The sequence below is a fragment of the Myotis lucifugus genome, unplaced genomic scaffold (genome assembly GCF_000147115.1).
Source record: "Myotis lucifugus unplaced genomic scaffold, Myoluc2.0 scaffold_138, whole genome shotgun sequence".
Classification (NCBI taxonomy): Eukaryota; Metazoa; Chordata; class Mammalia; order Chiroptera; family Vespertilionidae; genus Myotis; species Myotis lucifugus.
In genome coordinates, this window is record NW_005871186.1 from 933,597 (window position 1) to 951,883 (window position 18,287).

General features: G+C 42.8%; 1 protein-coding gene and 1 long non-coding RNA gene across 3 annotated transcripts in view; one reads left to right on the top strand and one right to left on the bottom strand.

The window, feature by feature from the left end:
- Positions 1–5,988, bottom strand: part of LOC102417418 (folate receptor beta-like) — a 7,379-nt gene extending 1,391 nt beyond the window's left edge. Inside the window, 2 exon segments of the mRNA XM_014460714.2 lie at positions 4,304–4,468; positions 5,833–5,988. Of these exon segments, the coding sequence (XP_014316200.1) occupies positions 4,304–4,456 (153 nt within the window). The 5' untranslated portion in view covers positions 4,457–4,468; positions 5,833–5,988.
- The window catches only part of LOC102417736, a 69,803-nt gene that overhangs the window by 3,118 nt on the left and 48,398 nt on the right, over positions 1–18,287 (top strand). For both annotated transcript variants that reach the window (XR_002830661.1, XR_002830662.1), the window contains exon 2: positions 15,834–15,999. This is a non-coding gene — a long non-coding RNA (uncharacterized LOC102417736). The remainder of the gene's footprint in view (positions 1–15,833; positions 16,000–18,287) is intronic.

The window sequence follows — 18,287 nt, forward strand, 5'->3', positions numbered from 1 at the left end:
TGTGGCCAAAGATGGCCGCCCCCATGTGGTCACAAGATGGCTGGCAGGGGAGGGCAGTTAGGGGTGACCAGGCTGGCAGGGGAGGGCAGTTGGGGGCGACCAGGCTGGCAGGGGAGGGCAGTTGGGGGCGACCAGGCTGGCAGGGGGGGGCAGTTGGGGACAGTCGGCCTGACAGGGGAGAGCAGTTAGGTGTTGATCAGGCTGGCAGGGTCAGTGGTTAGGGGGTGATCAGGCTAGCAGGCAGAAGCGGTTAGGGGCAATCAGGCAGGCAGGCAGGCGAGTGGTTGGGAGCCAGCAGTCCTGGATTATGAGAGGGATGTCCCACAGGGATCAGGCTAAACTGGCAGTCGGACATCCCCTGAGGGGTCCCAGATTGGAGAAGGTGCAGGCTGGGCTGAGGGACAACTGCCCCCCACCCCCACCCCATGCACAAATTTCATGCACCGGGCCTCTAGTCATTTATAAAGGCCTTAACACTTTATAAAAAGTTCTTAAATTTATTCATTAAAAAATTATTACTGAGTAGCTATTCTATACCATCCACTGTTGTAGACAGAGTACAGCACACAAGAAAACAGAGAGAAATATGTGTTCATGGATCTTACATTCTGGTCAGGGGAGACAGACAGTAAGACACTAAAAGGGAAAAATGTGATATGGAAGGATATGATCAATTATATAGGGACGTTTACAGCAGGGAATGAGTATGTGGAGAATGGGGTGATTGTTGAAATTTAAAATACTAGTAAGGTGGTTTGAAAAGCCTCATTGCAAGGTGACACTTTCAGTAAAGAAGGAAAGAGCCCTGACCAGGTAGCTCAGTTGGTTAGAGCATCACCCTGATATGCCAAGGTTGTGGGTTTGAACCCAGTCAGGGCACATATAAGAATCAACCAATTAATGCATATGTAAGTGAAAAAACAAATAAATGTTTCTCTCTCTTTCATTTACTGTGTCTCTCCCTTTCTCTTTCTAACATCAATAATTTTTTTTTTAAAAAAAGGAGGAAAGAAAGTGAGCAATACAGTAATCTATTGTTGAATGACCATATTCTCAGCAAGTATTAAGATTTGTGTCCCCCCCCTCCATGAATAGGACAGTATCAGACCCACAGAAACATTTGCTTAATAACGTGAAAAACGTATTTATGATTTCCTGATCTAAACTGAATTACATCTTTCATGTGAACACACGTTAGTTTACCCGATTTTCCAGGACAACACAAACCATGAGATGGAAGGCTGTACTATATGTTTTATATTACTGGAGTTAATCACTATTGTAGACCTCTGGGATCGGAAAACCAAGATGGCGGCATAGGTTAACGCTGGAGTTTGCTGCCTCGAACAACCACCTCAAAAATACAACTAAAAGACGGAACGGACATCATCCAGAACCACAGGAAGGCTGGCTGAGTGGAAGTTCTACAACTAGGAGGAACCGAGAATCAGAGGAGGCGCAGTGCTGAAGTAAAATACTAAGGTGCGGAGTGCGCGCAGCGCGGGCTGGTGGCTGAGGGCACGGTTGTCTGTTTCAATCCGGAGGGAGCCTCAGACTCTGAGCTCCAGATCCGGGCGAGTCACTAGGGACCCAGACTCAAACAGGAGAAGCGGGACTGTCTGGCTTCGGTCCCTCCGAGGTTTGCAGTAGTTGCTGGGACAGAGAGGCAGAGCCCCTGGGGACGGACTGAGAGCAGCCATAACTGCTCCCTCCTCCGCCCTGTTGATCCCGTGGGACCCGCCCCGCCCAAGCCCTGCACAGAGCCATTTGCCGGATAGCCTCAGGCAAAGGCTAGATTAGCACCTCCCTAGAGGACAGAAGTTCTCCCACTGCAAACACAGCTGATTCTCACAGCCAGTTGGCCTGGAGGTCAAGTAGTAATTACCTACAACAATCAAGGCTTGACTACAACAAGACTGCTCACAGAGACCACAAGGGGGTGCACCAAGAGTGTCTACCTCAGGTAATTGGGACACTTAACACAGAAAGCCACTCTATCGACACAGCGAAGCACACAAAAATGCCAAGACAAAGAAACAGGCCACAAAGGACAGAACCGGAGGAAAGCAGGCTACTGGATATAGAATTCAAAACCACACTTTTGAGGTCTCTCAAGAGGCTTCTAGAGTCTGTCGATAAACTTGATGAGATGTACAGGAAATCTAATGAGACCCTTGATGGTGTGATAAAGGACCAACTAGAAAGTAAGCATACACTGACTGAAATAAAGAATATTATACAGACTCCCAACAGCAGACCAGAGGAGCGCAAGAATCAAGTCAAAGATTTGAAATGCGAGGAAGCAAAAAACACCCAACCGGAAAAGCAAAATGAAAAAAGAATCCGAAAGTGTGAAGATAGTGTAAGGAGCCTCTGGGACAGCTACAAGCGTACCTACATCAGAATTATAGGGGTGCCAGAAGATGAGAGAGAGCAAGATATTGAAAACCTATTTGAAGAAATAATGGCAGAAAACTTCCCCCACCTGGTGAAAGAAATAGATTTACAAGTCCAGGAAGCGCAGAGAACCCCAAACAAAAGGAATCCAAAGAGGACCACACCAAGACACATCATAATTAAAATGCCAAGAGCAAAAGACAAAGAGAGAATCTTAAAAGCAGCAAGAGAAAGAAACTCAGTTACCTACAATAGAATACCCATATGACTGTCAGCTGATTTCTCAACAGAAACTTTGCAGGCCAGAAGGGAGTGGCAAGAAATATTCAAAGTGATGAATACCAAGAACCTACAACCAAGAGTACTTTATCCAGCAAAGCTATCATTCAGAATTGAAGGTCAGATAAAGAGCTTCACAGATAAGGAAAAGCTAAAGGAGTTCATCACCACCAAACCAGTATTATACGAAATGCTGAACAGTATCCTTTAAGAAGAGGAAGAAGAAGAAAAAGGTAAAGATACAAATTATGAACAACAAATACGCATCTATCAACAAGTGAATCTAAGAATCAAGTGAATAAATAATCTGATGTTCAGAATGAACTGGTGATTATAATAGAATCAGGGACATAGAAAGGGGAATGGACTGACTATTCTTGGGGGGGAAAGGGGTGTGGGAAATGCGGGAAGAGACTGGACAAAAATCATGCACCTATGGATGAGGACAGTGGGTGGGGAGTGAGGGCGGAGGGTGGGGTGGGAACTGGGAGGAGGGGAGTTATGGGGGGAAAAAAGAGGAACAAATGTAATAATCTGAACAATAAAGATTTAATTATTAAAAAAAAAAATCACTATTGTAGAAAATTGTCTCCTCAATGGCAACACTGCTTGCAGTGGTTCTCAACCTTCCTAATGCCGCAACCCTTTAATACAGTTCATGTTGTGGTGACCCCCAACCATAAAATTATTTTCGTTGCTACTTCATAACTGTAATTTTGCTCCTGTTATGAATCGTAATGTAAATATCTGATATGCAGGATGTATTTTCATTGTTCGCGACCCACAGGTTGAGAACTGCTGGCTTAGGGTATCAGATAGCATTTAAGTTGCCAATAGAGTACACTTGTATAAATCTTCATTTGAGGCTGCCCCATTCATGTGCTGTTTCACAAGGATTTCTAATGTAGCCATACCAGAGAATTGACATATGAAATGTAGTTGGGGTTTGTTTTTTTTTATGAATTGCTTTCTTTTTGCTTCTCCTTTGCATTATAGGTAATTATGTTGATATTTTTAAATTAATAGATTCTAGTAGCTTTGAACTTCATTCCAGGATAGAAAAGAGAGTCTAAACAATATTTTTCCTCAAAAGGAACTATGGAAACTAATAGGATGCAACCAAGTGGCATAATTTTTATAGAATGTGTGAAGGTACTGCACCTCTGCCCCGGGTCGCAGTCATAAGAGGCCTTCTCCTTTGCCCCTAGCACTCCATGGGACTGGCACATAGAGTAGGAAAACCATCCTCCCCAGTCCTACCCCACCACGAGGGCTAGTCATGTCCAGGTCCTCTGTGTGTCCATAGGCTCCTCTGGGCCTCAGTTTCCTCATTTGTGTCATGAGGAAAATGTCATCTGCCTACCTCAGAGGACCACCGCAAAAATGAGATCATGGACAGAAAGCACATGACACCTGGTAGGTGATCATTGCATGTGATTGCTGACATGGTATCCTGTTCTGAGGAGGCCACCCCGAAAATCACCTAAACCACTCCCCGACCTTTACCTTCTCAGCAGTAATCAGAACATGGGGTGTCTGGCCCCTCAACCCTTCCCGCACCACCCTAAGGTCCTCTTCCCTGTCAGAACCAGTCCCCTCCCCAACCACAGCCACACTGCAGCCATACCTGGCCATGCAGCTTGTCCTCAGGGCCTGGCTTTGTCTTGTGGTGTTTGGCGTCCATGCAGACGTTGAGCAGGTCTGTCCTGTCTCTGGCACTGCACACGGAGGCTGAAAACCAGGCCAGCAGCAGCAGAGGTGGCATCAGTTTCCAGGCCATGTCTTTCTGTCCCTGCAGAGGAAGCTGTGGTTAGGGAGAGCGAGGCCTGAGGGGAGAGCCCATGCCGGGCGCTCCCTTCACCCCCTCCTCAGTCTCCCCATCTCCACAGTGAAGGATGGGGCTAGAACCTGTTCCTTCAGTGCTGGGCCCTGGGCTCCCTGAGACTGAGATAGATGGGTGCTCCTCACCCCATTTGTGGAGGGTTCAGAAGGGGATCTGGGGTTAGTAGGTGGCTCCTCAGGGACAGCACCCAAGTTGGAGAACAATGCTTGAACCCACACATTCTCTCTGGATTTTACCTTTTAAAAAAAGTAATTAAATGGTTTAGGTCCCTACTTCCTGGAAAGGGCCAGGGACCCACAGCACCCTTATGCTGTGTTCAGCAAGAGCCCTGCCATTAGACCCTGGATCACCTGGGTTCCCATGGCAGCTTAGGAACCCTGTTTGCCTGGGGAAGGCAGTGGCCCAGCTCTGCTGAGTTCTCCACATCAGCCTGAGGATCAAGGGATGTAACACAAACAGGACTGGTTTAATGGTACAGAAATGGAAGTGGTGTTTTTTTATCTTTAAAAAAGAAAAATTTTTATTGATTGTTAGAAAGAGGAAGGGAGAGAGAGAGAGCGAAACATCAATGGGCTGCCTTCTGTACAACCCCTACTGGGGATCGATCCCACAACCCGGGCGTGTGCCCTGACCAGAATCATGCAGCAACCTCTTGGTGCATGGGATGATGCCCCACCAAATGAGCCACACCAGCCAGGGCAAGACTGGTGGCTTTCAAACAGCTTTGCTCCCTCACACTTCTTCCTTCCCCATTTCCTGAAAGCCTTTCCTCCCTCCACCCCATCGGGACTCTGGCCCCTCAGCTCTCTGAGAGCTGGACTAATGCCCCAGATCACCACCTGACTCCTCAGAAAACAAATGCAGAGACCCTTGGACTGAGCAGAAGGACAACATAAAAGTCTCCCGTGTTAAAGGAGCCTACCCGACAGGCATGGGCGGCCCCTGGAAAAAGTGGCAGCCCCTTGTCTGTCCATGACTGCCCGCCACCCACCCCACCCATTACAGATCTGTTTCTTTGGGCTTAGTCACTGAAGTACTAAGAGTTAATAGTGAAGACCCATTCCTCTCCCTCACCATTCCCTCACGCAGTTGATCACCAAGCCCTGGCAAGGGTCCCTCCAAAAACCTTTCCAGAATTCACTTCCCCTGGCTCTGTGTTTGGGGTCAGTTCACTCCAATTTCTTCCCCTTCAAGTCATCTTTCCCACAGGAGCCAGGGTGATCTTTCTAAAGAAAGACGTGCCCCTCCCCTACCCACACACCCACCAAGTCCCCCCAGTGCCCTGTCACCCTTCCCTCCTGAGGGCATCTTGCCTGAGCCTCCTCTGCTGCTGGGAGCACACACAGCTGGGTCTGGACTGGCCTCTCTCAGGGCTGCAACAGCTCCAGGACCCTGGACTCCCCAGTGGTCTCTGTCCTCAGGGCAGGATGACAGTAGAGCTCTGAATGTGCTTACGCAGAATGTACCCTGCGGTTAGCAATTTCTGCTTCCACCTCCTTCCTTCCTTTCCAGACCCTTCTGTAATCCAGGCTTCCTTAGTCTGTCAAGTTAGCTAATTTTATATGATTTCACCTCTTTATTTGTTAATTTACTCATTCCAGGATCCACACATTCAACATTCATGACAATATAGATAAACACTCACCTTCTCGGGGAATCTGATTTTTTGTACCTTTTTGTTAAAAATATATTTTTATTGATTTCAGAGAGGAAGGGAGAAGGAGAGAGAGATAGAAATATCAATGATGAGAGAGAATTATCAATGGGCTGCCTCCTGCACGCCTCCCACTGGGGATCAGGCCTAAAACCCAGGTATGTGCCCTCGATCAGAATCATACTGGGACCCTTCAGTCCACAGGCAACGCTCTATCCACTGAGCCAAACCAGCTCGGGCGGGAATCTGATTTTTTAGGTTCCCCAACTGGCTGTTAGGATAAAGCTAACTTGAGGGGCATGAGGCAAGGAGGGGAAAAACCCAGGCTTTAGGGTCAGGCCTTGGGTGGGACCCAGTAATAGCTCCATCCCTCACACAACCCTGGTAAATGTCACTAAACCTTGCTGAGCTTTTGCTGGCTCATCAGAAAATTGTTGAGAATTTAACTGGAAAAGTCTGCCTCATACCAGGTAGGCTTAAATGACAACTGTCATGTTAATTTGTGCGCAGTGAAGTAGACATAGGTAGAAGTTGAGGTTCAGAAGTCTAGGTACACAGAGAAAAGTTGTGTCATATCTGATCAAATATAATATCTCACCAGATAACATTTCTTCAAACATAAATAAGGAATTTTTTATAATCTTTTGAAAATTGTGGTAGAATACATATTATATAAAATATACCATCTTCACCATTTTTATGTGTAGAGTTCTGTTAAGTACATTCATGTTGTTGTGCAACCAGTCTCTGGTAAACTCATTTTGTAACACTGAAACTATTCCCATTAAGCAACTACTCCTGATTTCCTCCTTCCGCCAGTCCTTAGCAACCATCGTTTGACTTTCTGTCTCTATGAATTTGACTACTCCAGATACCTTCTTTTTTTTTTTTTAATATATTTTATTGATTTTTTACAGAGAGGAAGGGAGAGGGATAGAGAGCCAGAAACATCAATGAGAGAGAAACATCGATCAGCTGCCTCCTGCACGCCCCCCACTGGGAATGTGCCTGCAACCAAGGTACATGCCCTTGACCGGAATCGAACCCGGGACCCTTGAGTCCGCAGGCCGACGCTCTATCCACTGAGCCAAACCGGTTCTGGCTAGATACCTCCTTTAACTGGAAACATGTTCTTTTGTAACTAGCTTCTTTGACTACATTACAGTCATAAAGTTCATCCATTTATCAGAATGTCAATCCTTTGTATAGCTGAATAATATTTCATTCTATGTATGTACCACATTTCATTTATGGATACTTGGGTTGCTTCCAACTTTTGGTGTTGTGAAGAACACTGCTATGAGCATGGGTGTACAAATATCTCTACAGGACCCTGCCTGCAGTTCTTTTGGGTTCATACCCAGAAGTGGAAGAGCTGGATCATATGGTAATTCTATTTTTAACATTTGAGGAACTGTCATACTATTTTCCATAGCAGCTGCAGAATTTTACATTCCCATCAACAGTTTACAAGAGTTCCAATTTCTTCCCATTCTTGCCAACACTTGTTATTTTCTGTTGGATTTTTTTCAAAAAATAGAAGCCATCCTAATAGATGTCAGGTGAAATCTCATTGTAGTTTTGATTTGTATTTCCCTAATGATTAGTGACATTGAACAACTTTTCATATGCCTATTGGTCATTTGTACATCTTCTTTGGACTTCATTTTCAAGTCCTTTTCCCATTTTTAAATCAGGTTATATGTGTTGTTGTTTTTTTGTTGAGTTGAAGGATTAGCTCCTTGTTAAATATATGATTTGTAAATATTTTCTCCTGTTCTGTAGGTTGCCTTTTCACTCTAATTGTTCAGTGATGTACAGAAGTTTTTAATTTTGATGGAATTCAATTTAATTCTTTTTTTCTTCAGTTGCCTATACTTTCATTCTTCTATCCAAGAAGTCATTGCCTAATACAATGTCATAAAGCTCTTGCCCTGTGTTTTTTTTTTAAATATATTTTATTGATTTTTTACAGAGAGGAAGGGAGAGAGACAGAGAGTCAGAAACATCGATGAGAGAGAAACATCAATCAGCTGCCTCCTGCACATCTCCTACTGGGGATGTGTCCGCAACCCAGGTACATGCCCTTGACCGGAATCGAACCTGGGACCTTTCAGACCGCAGGCCGATGCTCTATCCACTGAGCCAAACCCGTTTCGGCTGCCCTGTGTTTTCTTAAGGAGTTTTAATCGTTTGGGCTTTTATAATTAGGTCTTTGATCCATTTTGAGTTAAATTTTGTAGATAGAGTAAAATAAGGGCTGAAAGTAATTTTTTTTTTGCATGTGAATATCCAGGTGTGTGCCAGCATCATATTTTGAAAGTGCTACTCTTTGAATTGTTATTTATTGCATTGAATTGTCTTAACACCATTGTCAAAAATCTGGACTCAGGCCCTAACCGGTTTGGCTCAGTGGATAGAGTGTCGGCCTGCAGACTGAAGCGTTCCGGGTTCGATTCCGGTCAAGGGCATGTACCTTGGTTGCGGGCACATCCCCAGTGGAGGGTGTGCAGGAAGCGGCTGATCGATGTTTCTCTCTCATTATCGATGTTTCTAACTCTCTATCCCTCTCCATTCCTCTCTGTAAAAAAATCAATAAAATATATTTTTTTAAAAACCTGGACTCTATGTTCTGTTCCATTGATGTGACATCTATTCTCATGCTACTACCACACTGGTTATTGCAGTTTTGTAATAAGTTTTGAAATCGGAAAGTGTGCGTCTTCCAATCTGGTGCTGTCTTAAGATTGTTTGAGCTCTTCTGGGTCTCTGGCATGTCCATATAGATTTTAGGTTCATATTGTCTATTTCTCAAAAAAAAAGTCAGCTGGAATTTCGGTACGGGTTGATTTGAATCTATAGAGCAACTTGGGGAGAATTGCCTTTTAACAAAAGTGCCTTCTGATTGATGAATATGGAATGTCTTTCCATTTATTAGCTTTTTAATTTCTTTCAACAATGTGTAGTTTTCAGTGTACAAGTCTTTTAGTTTCTTAAATGTATTTCGATGTGTTTTGTTCTTTTTTATACTATTGTGAATGGAATTCTAATCTTAAATTCATTGTTGTATTGTTCACTGATAGTGTACAGAAATACAGTTTTTTTTCTTAACACTCATTGGAGGATATTTTTCTCATCGATTTTAAAGAGAGTGGAATGGAGGCAGGAAAAGAGGGAGGAAGGGAGAGAGAGAGAGAGAGAGAGAGAGAGAGACATGGATGTGAGAGAGACACATCGATTGGTTGCCTCACGCAAGGGCTCTGACCAGGGGCCTGGGATCTAACCTGCAACCAGGTACTGTTCCCTTGACAGAGAATTGATCCAGAAACCCTTTGGTGCATGGGCTGGTGCTCTAACCACAGAGCATACCTGCTAGGGCCAATTTATTTATTTATTTATTTATTTATTTATTTTTATTATATACTAGAGGCCCGGTGCATGAAATTCATGCACTGGAGGGGGGGGTCCCTCAGCCCGGCCTACCCCCTCTCACAGTCCGGGAGCCCTCAGGGGCAGGAGGCGACCCAGCAATCAGGGGAAGGTGACGCCCCATCACACCTCTGCTGCTGCCACTGCCAGCAGCACAAGCCTCAGCCAGCCCTGGTTACCTGCACCTCGGGCCAGCCCTGGGCGGCTGGTAGGCCACCATCCGAGGGGTGGTGGACTCCGGAGGCAGGCACACAGAGTGGCCAGGCCTGCCCCCAGGCTGCGTGCCTGCTGCCCCGGTAGGGCTGAGGGGACTGGGCGCCGCCATTTTGTGGCTGTGGGTGCCGCCATCTTTGAGAGCAGGGCAGTCAATTAGCATATTCCCTCCTTCTTGGCTGTGGGCACCACATCTTTGCAACAATGTGAGGGTAAATTGGCATATTTCCTCTTTATTAGATAGGATTTTTTATTTATTTCAGAGAGGAAGGGAGAGGGAGAGAGAGCTAGAAACATCAATGATGAGAGAGAATCATTGATTGGCTGCCTCCTGCACGCCCCACACTGGGGATTGAGCCTGCAACCCAGGCATGTACCCTGACTGGGAATTAAACTGTGATCTCCTGGTTGACACTTAACCTCTGAGCCATGCCAGCTGGGCAGGCCAATTTATTTTTATATATAGATCTGGTGTCTTATAAATTTGATGAATTCACCTATTAGTAATACAATGTTTTGTAGATTCCTTAGGATTTTTTATATACAATGTCATACCATCTGTGAATAGAAATAGTTTTATTTTTTGTTTGCAATCTGGATGACTTTTATTTCTTTTTCTTAAAATATATTTTTATTGATTTCAGAGAGGAAGGGAGAGGGAGAGGGAGAGAGAGATAGAAACATCAATCATGAGAAAGAATCATTGATTGGCTGCCTCCTGCACACCCCCCTCTGGGGATTGAGCCCACAACCCAGGGAATGTGCCCTTGACTGGAATCGAACCTGGGACCCTTTGGTCTGCAGGCTAACACTCTATCCACTGAACCAAACCAGCTAGGGCAATTTCTTTTTCTTGACTAACAGCCCTAGCTAGAACCTTCAGTAAAATGTTGAATAAACATGATAAGAGTAAAAAACAAAACAAAAATAAAACATGATGAGAGTGGCTATTCATGTCATTCCTGATCTTAGAGGGAAAGTCTTTTGGCACTAAGTGTGATGTTAACAGTGGGTTTTTCATAGATGTTCTTTATAAGGTTGGGAAATTTACCTTTTTTTCCAAACTTATTTATTGTTTGTTTTGGTGTGTTTTTGTTTTGTTTTTATCATGAAAGGACTTTATATTTTGTCAAATGATATTTCTGCATCAATTGAGATGATCATGTGGGTTTTGCCCTTCATTCTAGTCATATGGTATTTTATTAAATCAACTGTCTTTTGGATGTTAAACCAACTTGCATTCCCGAGGTTACTCCTACTTGGTTATGGTGTGTAATATCTCTGACATGTTGCTAAATTCAGTTCGCTAGTATTTTGTAGAGGAGAGTTATGACTTTATTTAAAATGGATATTGGGGTGTAGTTTTCTTTTCTTCAATATGGGTCTGCTTTTGGGCTCTCCATTCTGTTCCGTTAATCTATTTGTTTATTCTTTGCCAATACCCACTATTTTGATGACTGTCTTTTTTTTTTATTATTGCTTAAAGTATTACAAAGGGTATTACATATGTGTCCTTTTTTTTCCCCCGCCCTTGACAATCCCCTGGCCTCCCCTACCCCCCAGTGTCTTATGTCCATTGGTTATGCTTATATGCATGTATACAAGTCCTTCTGTTGATCTCTTACCCCCCTCCCTCCTGCCCCCCAACCCTCCCCGGCCTTCCCGCTGCAGTTTGACAATCTGTTTGAGGCAGCTCTGCCTCTGTATCTATTATTGCTCAAAAGTTTATAATGGTCTCTATTATCCATGAATGAGTGAGATCATGTGGTATTTTTCCTTCATTGACTGGCTTATTTCATGATGACTGTCTTTATAGTAAGTCTTGAAGTCAGGTAATATCAGTTCTCCAACTTTGTTTTTCTCTTTCAATATTGTGTTGGCTATTCTGAGTCTTTTGTTTCTCCATATAAACTGTAGAATCTGTTAATATCTACAAAATAACTTAATGGAATTTTGATGAGATTACTTGAATCTATAGATCAAATTGGGAATAACTGGCATCATGACAATATTGAATCTTCTTATTTATGAACATGAACTATCTCTCTATTTATTTAGTCCTTGTATTTTGTTCATCAGAGTTTTGTAGTTTTCTTTATATAGATCTTGTACATATTTGGTTAGGTTTATACATAAATATTTCATTTTTCTGGATGCTAATGTAAATTATGTTTTTTGTGTTTTTTATTTCAAATTCCACTTGTTTGTTGCTAGTATATGGAAAGGCAATTGACTTTTTAAAAAATATATTTTTATTAATTTCAGAGAGGAAGGACGAGGGAGAGAGAGATAGAAACATCAATGATGAGAGAGAATCATTGATTGGCTGCCTCCTGCACGCTCCCCACTGGGGATCGAGTCCGAAACCTGGGCATGTGCCCTTGACCGGAATTGAACTTGGGACCCCCCACCCCAGTCCACAGGTCCACGCACTATCCACTGAGCCAAACCAGCTAGGGCAGCAATTGAATTTTGTTTATTAATCTGTATCCTGCAATCTTGCTATAATCACTTATTATTTCCAGGAAATTTTTTGTCAAATTTTTTGCATTTTCTACATAGAAGAACAAGCCACCTATGAACAAAGATAATTTTATTTTTTCCTTCCCAAACTGTATATTTTTTATGTCCTTTCCTTATTTTATTGCATTATTTGGAACTTCTAGTATAATGTTGAAGGGGAGTGGGAGAGGGAAAATCCTTGCCTTGTACCTGATCTTAGTGGGAAAGCTCCCAGTTTCTTACTGTTAATTATGATTAGGATTTTTAAAATATCAAGTTGAAGTTCTAGTAAATTTTTAAGTTTAATTATTATACTCCAGGTTTTCTATTTGATTTTTTAAAAAATAATTTATATCTCGTCCTGGCTGGTGTTTCTCAGTGGTTAGAGTGTAAGCCCACACACCAAAGGGTCATGGGTTCAATTCCCCATCAAGTGAATGTACCTGGGTTTCAGGTTCACTCCCCTCCCCTGGTAGTGGGTGGGGCACGTGTGGGAGGCAACCAATCGATGTGTGTTTCTCACATTGTCTGTTTCTCTCTCTCTCCCTCCCTCTCTTCCTCTCTCCCTCCCTGCCTTCCACTCTCTCTGAAATGCAATAGAAAAAAATGTCCTCAGGACAGGATTATCAACAACAACAAAAATTTATATCTCTTTATTGATAGTCTCCTTTTGGTTAGACATGATTTTTATATTTTTCCTGACTCCTTTAGACGTAGTTGCCTCTAGTTCATTTTTATAATAGATGATTTAAAAACTGTCTAATAAGTTCAACATAAGGGACAATAGCTGTTGACTGCTTTTTTTCTCCTTATATAGGTCATACTCTCCCATTTCTTTGCATGTCATATCGTGTTGGGGAACAGTGTAAAAACTGGTAATTTTCAATGACATAATATGGCATCTTTGGAAATTAGATACTCCCAAGGCTCATATTTGTTCCTGTTTGTTTGTTGATTGACGTTCAAGGACTAAATCTGTGGAGCCTGTTTTCTTTGTCATGTGTGGTCACTGTCATTTCTGCCATTTAGCTTAGTGGTCAGCTAATGAGTGGACAGAGATTTCCTTAAATGTCTCCCACTCTTTGCCAAGGGATTCTGTGTGTTGCTTCAGGCAAGTCTTCAAAGCTCTGAAAGTTTACTCTTCCTTATCCCTCATTTCCTGCTTCACCCAGGCCTTAAGGTTATTAGAATTGAGAGACTGGGGCCTTTTCATGTGTGTCCTGGGTTTACATACAGTTTTGCAAACACGTGTGGATTTCTAGACCCCCAGGTATGTCAGAGCTTTTCAAAGCCTTCTATCTACATGTCCTTCCTAATATTTCTTTTAAATTTTTTGGCCAGCTTCTGGTTTGTCTCAATTGGTTTTCCTGCCTCAGGGAATTGGAATGTCTAACAGTTTGCTGATGATTGTTTGGACAAACACCTAGGGATGGGGCTTCTCACTGTGTGAGCTCTGAGTCAGTCAATAAGACTAGCTCTATGAATGGGGCTCTTACCAGGTCCTGCCAGACAAATCAGTGACATTTCTCTAGAGATAGGGCTTTTGGAGGAATTCCACACCCACTCTGCCCCCTCTAGTGGCTACTAGGCTTCTCTTTTTCACAGTTACTTTTTCACTGTGAAAAAAGAGAACTGGTTTTGAAGGCTACCAGAGTTTGGGAGAGGAGGATGGGGGAAAAGCAAGTCAAAATGCCAAGAGCTTGCTGTTTCCTACTCAGATTCAGCCATTTTTCTTAAATAAGTGCTCCTTAGATTTTGAAAGTTTGGGTTAATTTTCAGACTTCTTGGAAAGTTGAGTTTGACGTCTTGCCAGTGTTCTTGCTTTCAGGGAGGAGTGGATTTTCAGATGCCATCCTCTGCCATTTCAGGAGTGCATCTTCAGGTTACTTTTACTTTAAGAGGCATAAAGCTTTTAGAAATGTTGGCCACTCTTACGAAGAAGTGGTCTTTGAGTATGCATTCTGCACTTAACATGAAGAAATAAGTTATTTTTTGTTTCCTGTGTTTTTCCCTTACAGCAGTGTTAAGGTCCTTACCCAACCGGACTGTGAACGTTTACTTTGCAGGAAACACATTAATTTTTATTTTCTTTTGTGCTGGCTCACGCATGTCGTGCTCTTAGGTCATGATACAAGACAGTATGTTTCCTCACTTCTAGAGAAGTTAAAATTCTTAATGACAATGTTATAAGATAGAGTTCTCTTCTTAATGAGACAGCCAAGACTCAGGCTATTTCCTGCCAACACTTCCTTCAGTTGTCTTCTCTAAATCAGGCCCTACATTCAGGACAATAAAACTTATCAAGGTGTATTTTACACCGAAATCACCTGGCACTTCCCAGACAGCTGCTAGAATACACCAAAAACTTGCTCTCTAACAGCATGGCACTCATAAGTAAAGTATTCAAGGAGGAATGCTAAACATAATTAAATAAAATTGGTATGCTCCACGTTTTTAAAATTAGCTTCTCAGTATTATAAGAGCTGCCCTGTTCATAGTGACCACAATGTGGAGGAAGATGACAGCAAAGGGAGGAGCTCATTTCTTTGAGATGAGTTTTATACAAGGTAAAGGGTTCTGACCAAATGGTCAGTTATTGTGGATTTTTTCAAATGGGTAAAATCATACTCATGTTCACAGGCAAGGGCTTGCATGATCACTGTCAACAAGTTTATTTTCAAGATGATTTGATGCCTTTATTTAAAATCACCTTTTAGCCCGGCCAGTGTGGCTCAGTGGTTGAACATTGACCTATGAACCAGGAGGTCACAGTTCAATTCCTGGTCAGGGCACATGCCTGGGTTGTGGGCTTAATACCCAGCAGGGAGCATGCAGGAGACAGCTGATCAATGATTCTCTCTCATTATTGATGTTTGTATCTCTCTCTCTCCCTCTCCCTTCCTCTCTGAAATCAGTAAAAAAAGTATATAAAATAAAATCACCTTTTATTATTGATAGGAATCTGGGTGCACATCTTACAAAATAGACTGTAAGGCACTCAAGATTTCCAAATATGTATCACCCACAGAGCTCTGGCAAATAGAGGAGCTAAATGGAATTATCAAAAATAAGTTAGGTAGCCCAGCTGGCATGGCTCAGTGGTTGAGCATTGACCTATGAACCAGGAGATCACGGTTTGATTCCCAGTCAGGGTTGTGGGCTCAATCCCCAGTAGGGGGTGTGTAGGAGGCAGCTGATCAGTGATTCTCAGCATTGATGTTCCTATCTCTCTCTCCCTCTCCCTTTGTCTCTGAAATCAATAAAAATATATGTTTAAAAATAAGTTGGGTAAAGTGTTTGAGAAAACTAACTCTCCTTGTCTACTTCTCCTTCCTCAGGTTCTAGAATATGTTCTCTTGAAAGTAGCCATCAACTGAGACCTCATGAATCTCTTCCTCAGGAGGTTCATGCTCTGTTCTGCTCTCTTTCATTCTGCTGTTGGAAATGAATACGTTGATCAGATCATTTGGTCCTTTTAACAAGTGGTTTCTATTCTCTCCTTTTGTTTCCCTACAGATCCTGCCATAATTGACTGATGGGAAAATAGACTCATGGGTCTGACATCACCACCATAAACCAACACTTGAATAATTCAACCTATCAGAGCCCTGGTTCTTGTCTAGAAAAATTCCAGCCCCAAAGCAAAAGATTTCTCTGGAGGGAAATGCTCACCCACAAACAGGTAAGAAGGAATAGTGAAGTTGACAAAGGATATGATTGTGCTTATTGTGTCGGTATTTTTGGTAATGTGCTTCATGTTCTTTTTTTAATTAGTCATATGATGCAGCCCTTTTCTTTCCCCTGCCTCTGATCGCTAACCCTCAATTTAGCAGACCACACTATGCCAACTGGGATAAACACTCCTTCTAAAAAATTTTTTTGGTCAGTGGGCTACGTTTTTAAATGTCTCAACTGGTATTGTTGACTTCCAGAGGTTCTCAACCTGTGGGTCGTGACCCCTTTGGGGGTCGAAGGACCCTTTCACAGGGGTTGCCTAAGACCATTGGAAAACACATATATAATTACATATTGTTTTTGTGATTAATCACTATGCTTTAACTATGTTCAATTTGTAACAATGAAATTGGGGGTCACCACAACATGAAGAACTGTATTAAAGGGTCGCGGCATTAGGAAGGTTGAGAACCACTGATCTACACCAAGAACAGACTCCCTCCTTGATTGCGATATCGATCCAACCAATGCCTCAAAGTTCATAATCAAATAGAATTGCCTCAGCCCTAGCCAGGTGGCTCAGTTGGTTGGAGTGTAGTCCCCTGCACAAAAGGTTGCCGGTTAGATTCTGGTCAGGGCACATACCTAGGTTGTGGGTTCAATCCTGGTCAGGGAACATATGGGAGGCAACTGATGTTTCTCTCACATCAATGTTTCTCTCTCTCTCCCTTCCTCTCTCTAAAATCAATAAACATAAACTCAGATGAGGATTCAAAAAAATTGTCTCAGATAATAGACTGTGTGGAGCCAGATGATAAATTCCTTAGAATACAGCCCTCAAGGGTGCAACCCACAGAAATCAGAATCATATGCTACCATGCAAGAGAAAATACCCTATAGGCAATCATTTATTTATTCATTCATTTCACATGTCATAGAATTTACTTATTTAAAGTTTACAATGATTTTGCCAAGTGGTGCAACCTTACTGTAAAAGAGTTTTTTTGTTTTTTGTTTTTTTTACTTTTAATTTTTATTGAATTTATTGGGGTGACACTGGTTAACGAAATTATACAAGTTTCAGGTGCACAATTCCACAACACATCATCTGTACACTGTATTGTGTTCACCACCCCAAGTCAAGTCTCCTTCCATCACCCTATACCTTCCTCAACCTCCCCCCAACCCCGTAACATTTAGAACATTTTCATTCCTTCTCATATACATTTATAGTTAATCCCTGTTCCCAAATCCAATCCCAGGCAATCACTAATCTACTTTCTGTCTCTATAAATTTGCCTTTTCTGGACTTTTCATACAAATGGACTTTCACTTGGCATAATGTTTTTGAAGTTCATCCATGACAGCATGTGTCAGTAGTTCATTAGCTTTTCTTGCTAAAAAGTATTCCATTCTATAGATACAACACATTTTGTCTATCCATTCACAAGTTGATGGACATTTAGGTTATTTTCAGTTTGGGGCTTTCATGAATATGCTGTTATGAACATTCAAATATAAGTTTTTATGTAATATATATATTCTCATTTCTCTTGATTTGCTGGGTTATAAGACTTTTACAATTAACTTTTGAGAAACTGACACTGTTTTCCAAAGGGCAGAACCATTTACATTCCCATCAGCAATGTATGAGGATTCCAATTTCTCCACATCCTTGCCAACATTTGTTATTGGCACTCTTATTTATCGTAGTCAGTCTAATGGGATGAAATGGTGTATTATTATGGTTTTAATTTCCATTTCCAAAAGATGTTGAGCATCTTTTCATGTGCTTGTTAGCCACTCATGTACTTTCTTTGATGAAATGTCCATTTATTTCTTTTGCCCATTATTGACAGGGCTGTTTGTTTTTATTATTGAACTAGTGGCCCCGTGCACGAAATTCGTGCACTCTCGGGGCGGGGTGGGGTGGGGGTCCCTCAGCCCAGCTGTGCCCTCTCACAGTCCTGGAACCCTCGGGGGATGTCCGATTGCCACGGAGGCAGGAGAGGCTCCCACCACCACCGCTGGGCTTGCCAGCCGTGAGCCCGGCTTCTGGGGGAGCGCACTGACCACCAGGGGGCAGCTCCTGCATTGAGTGTCTGCCCCCTGGTGGTCAGTGCACGTCATAGGAACCAGTCATTCAGCTGTTTGGTTGATTTACATATTAGCCTTTTATTATATAGGACTGTGGCCCAGTGCACAAAATTCATGCAGGGGGTGGTGTCCCTCAGCCTGGCATGCACCCTCTCCAATCTGGGACCTCTCAGGGGATGTCCGGCTGCAGGATCGGGC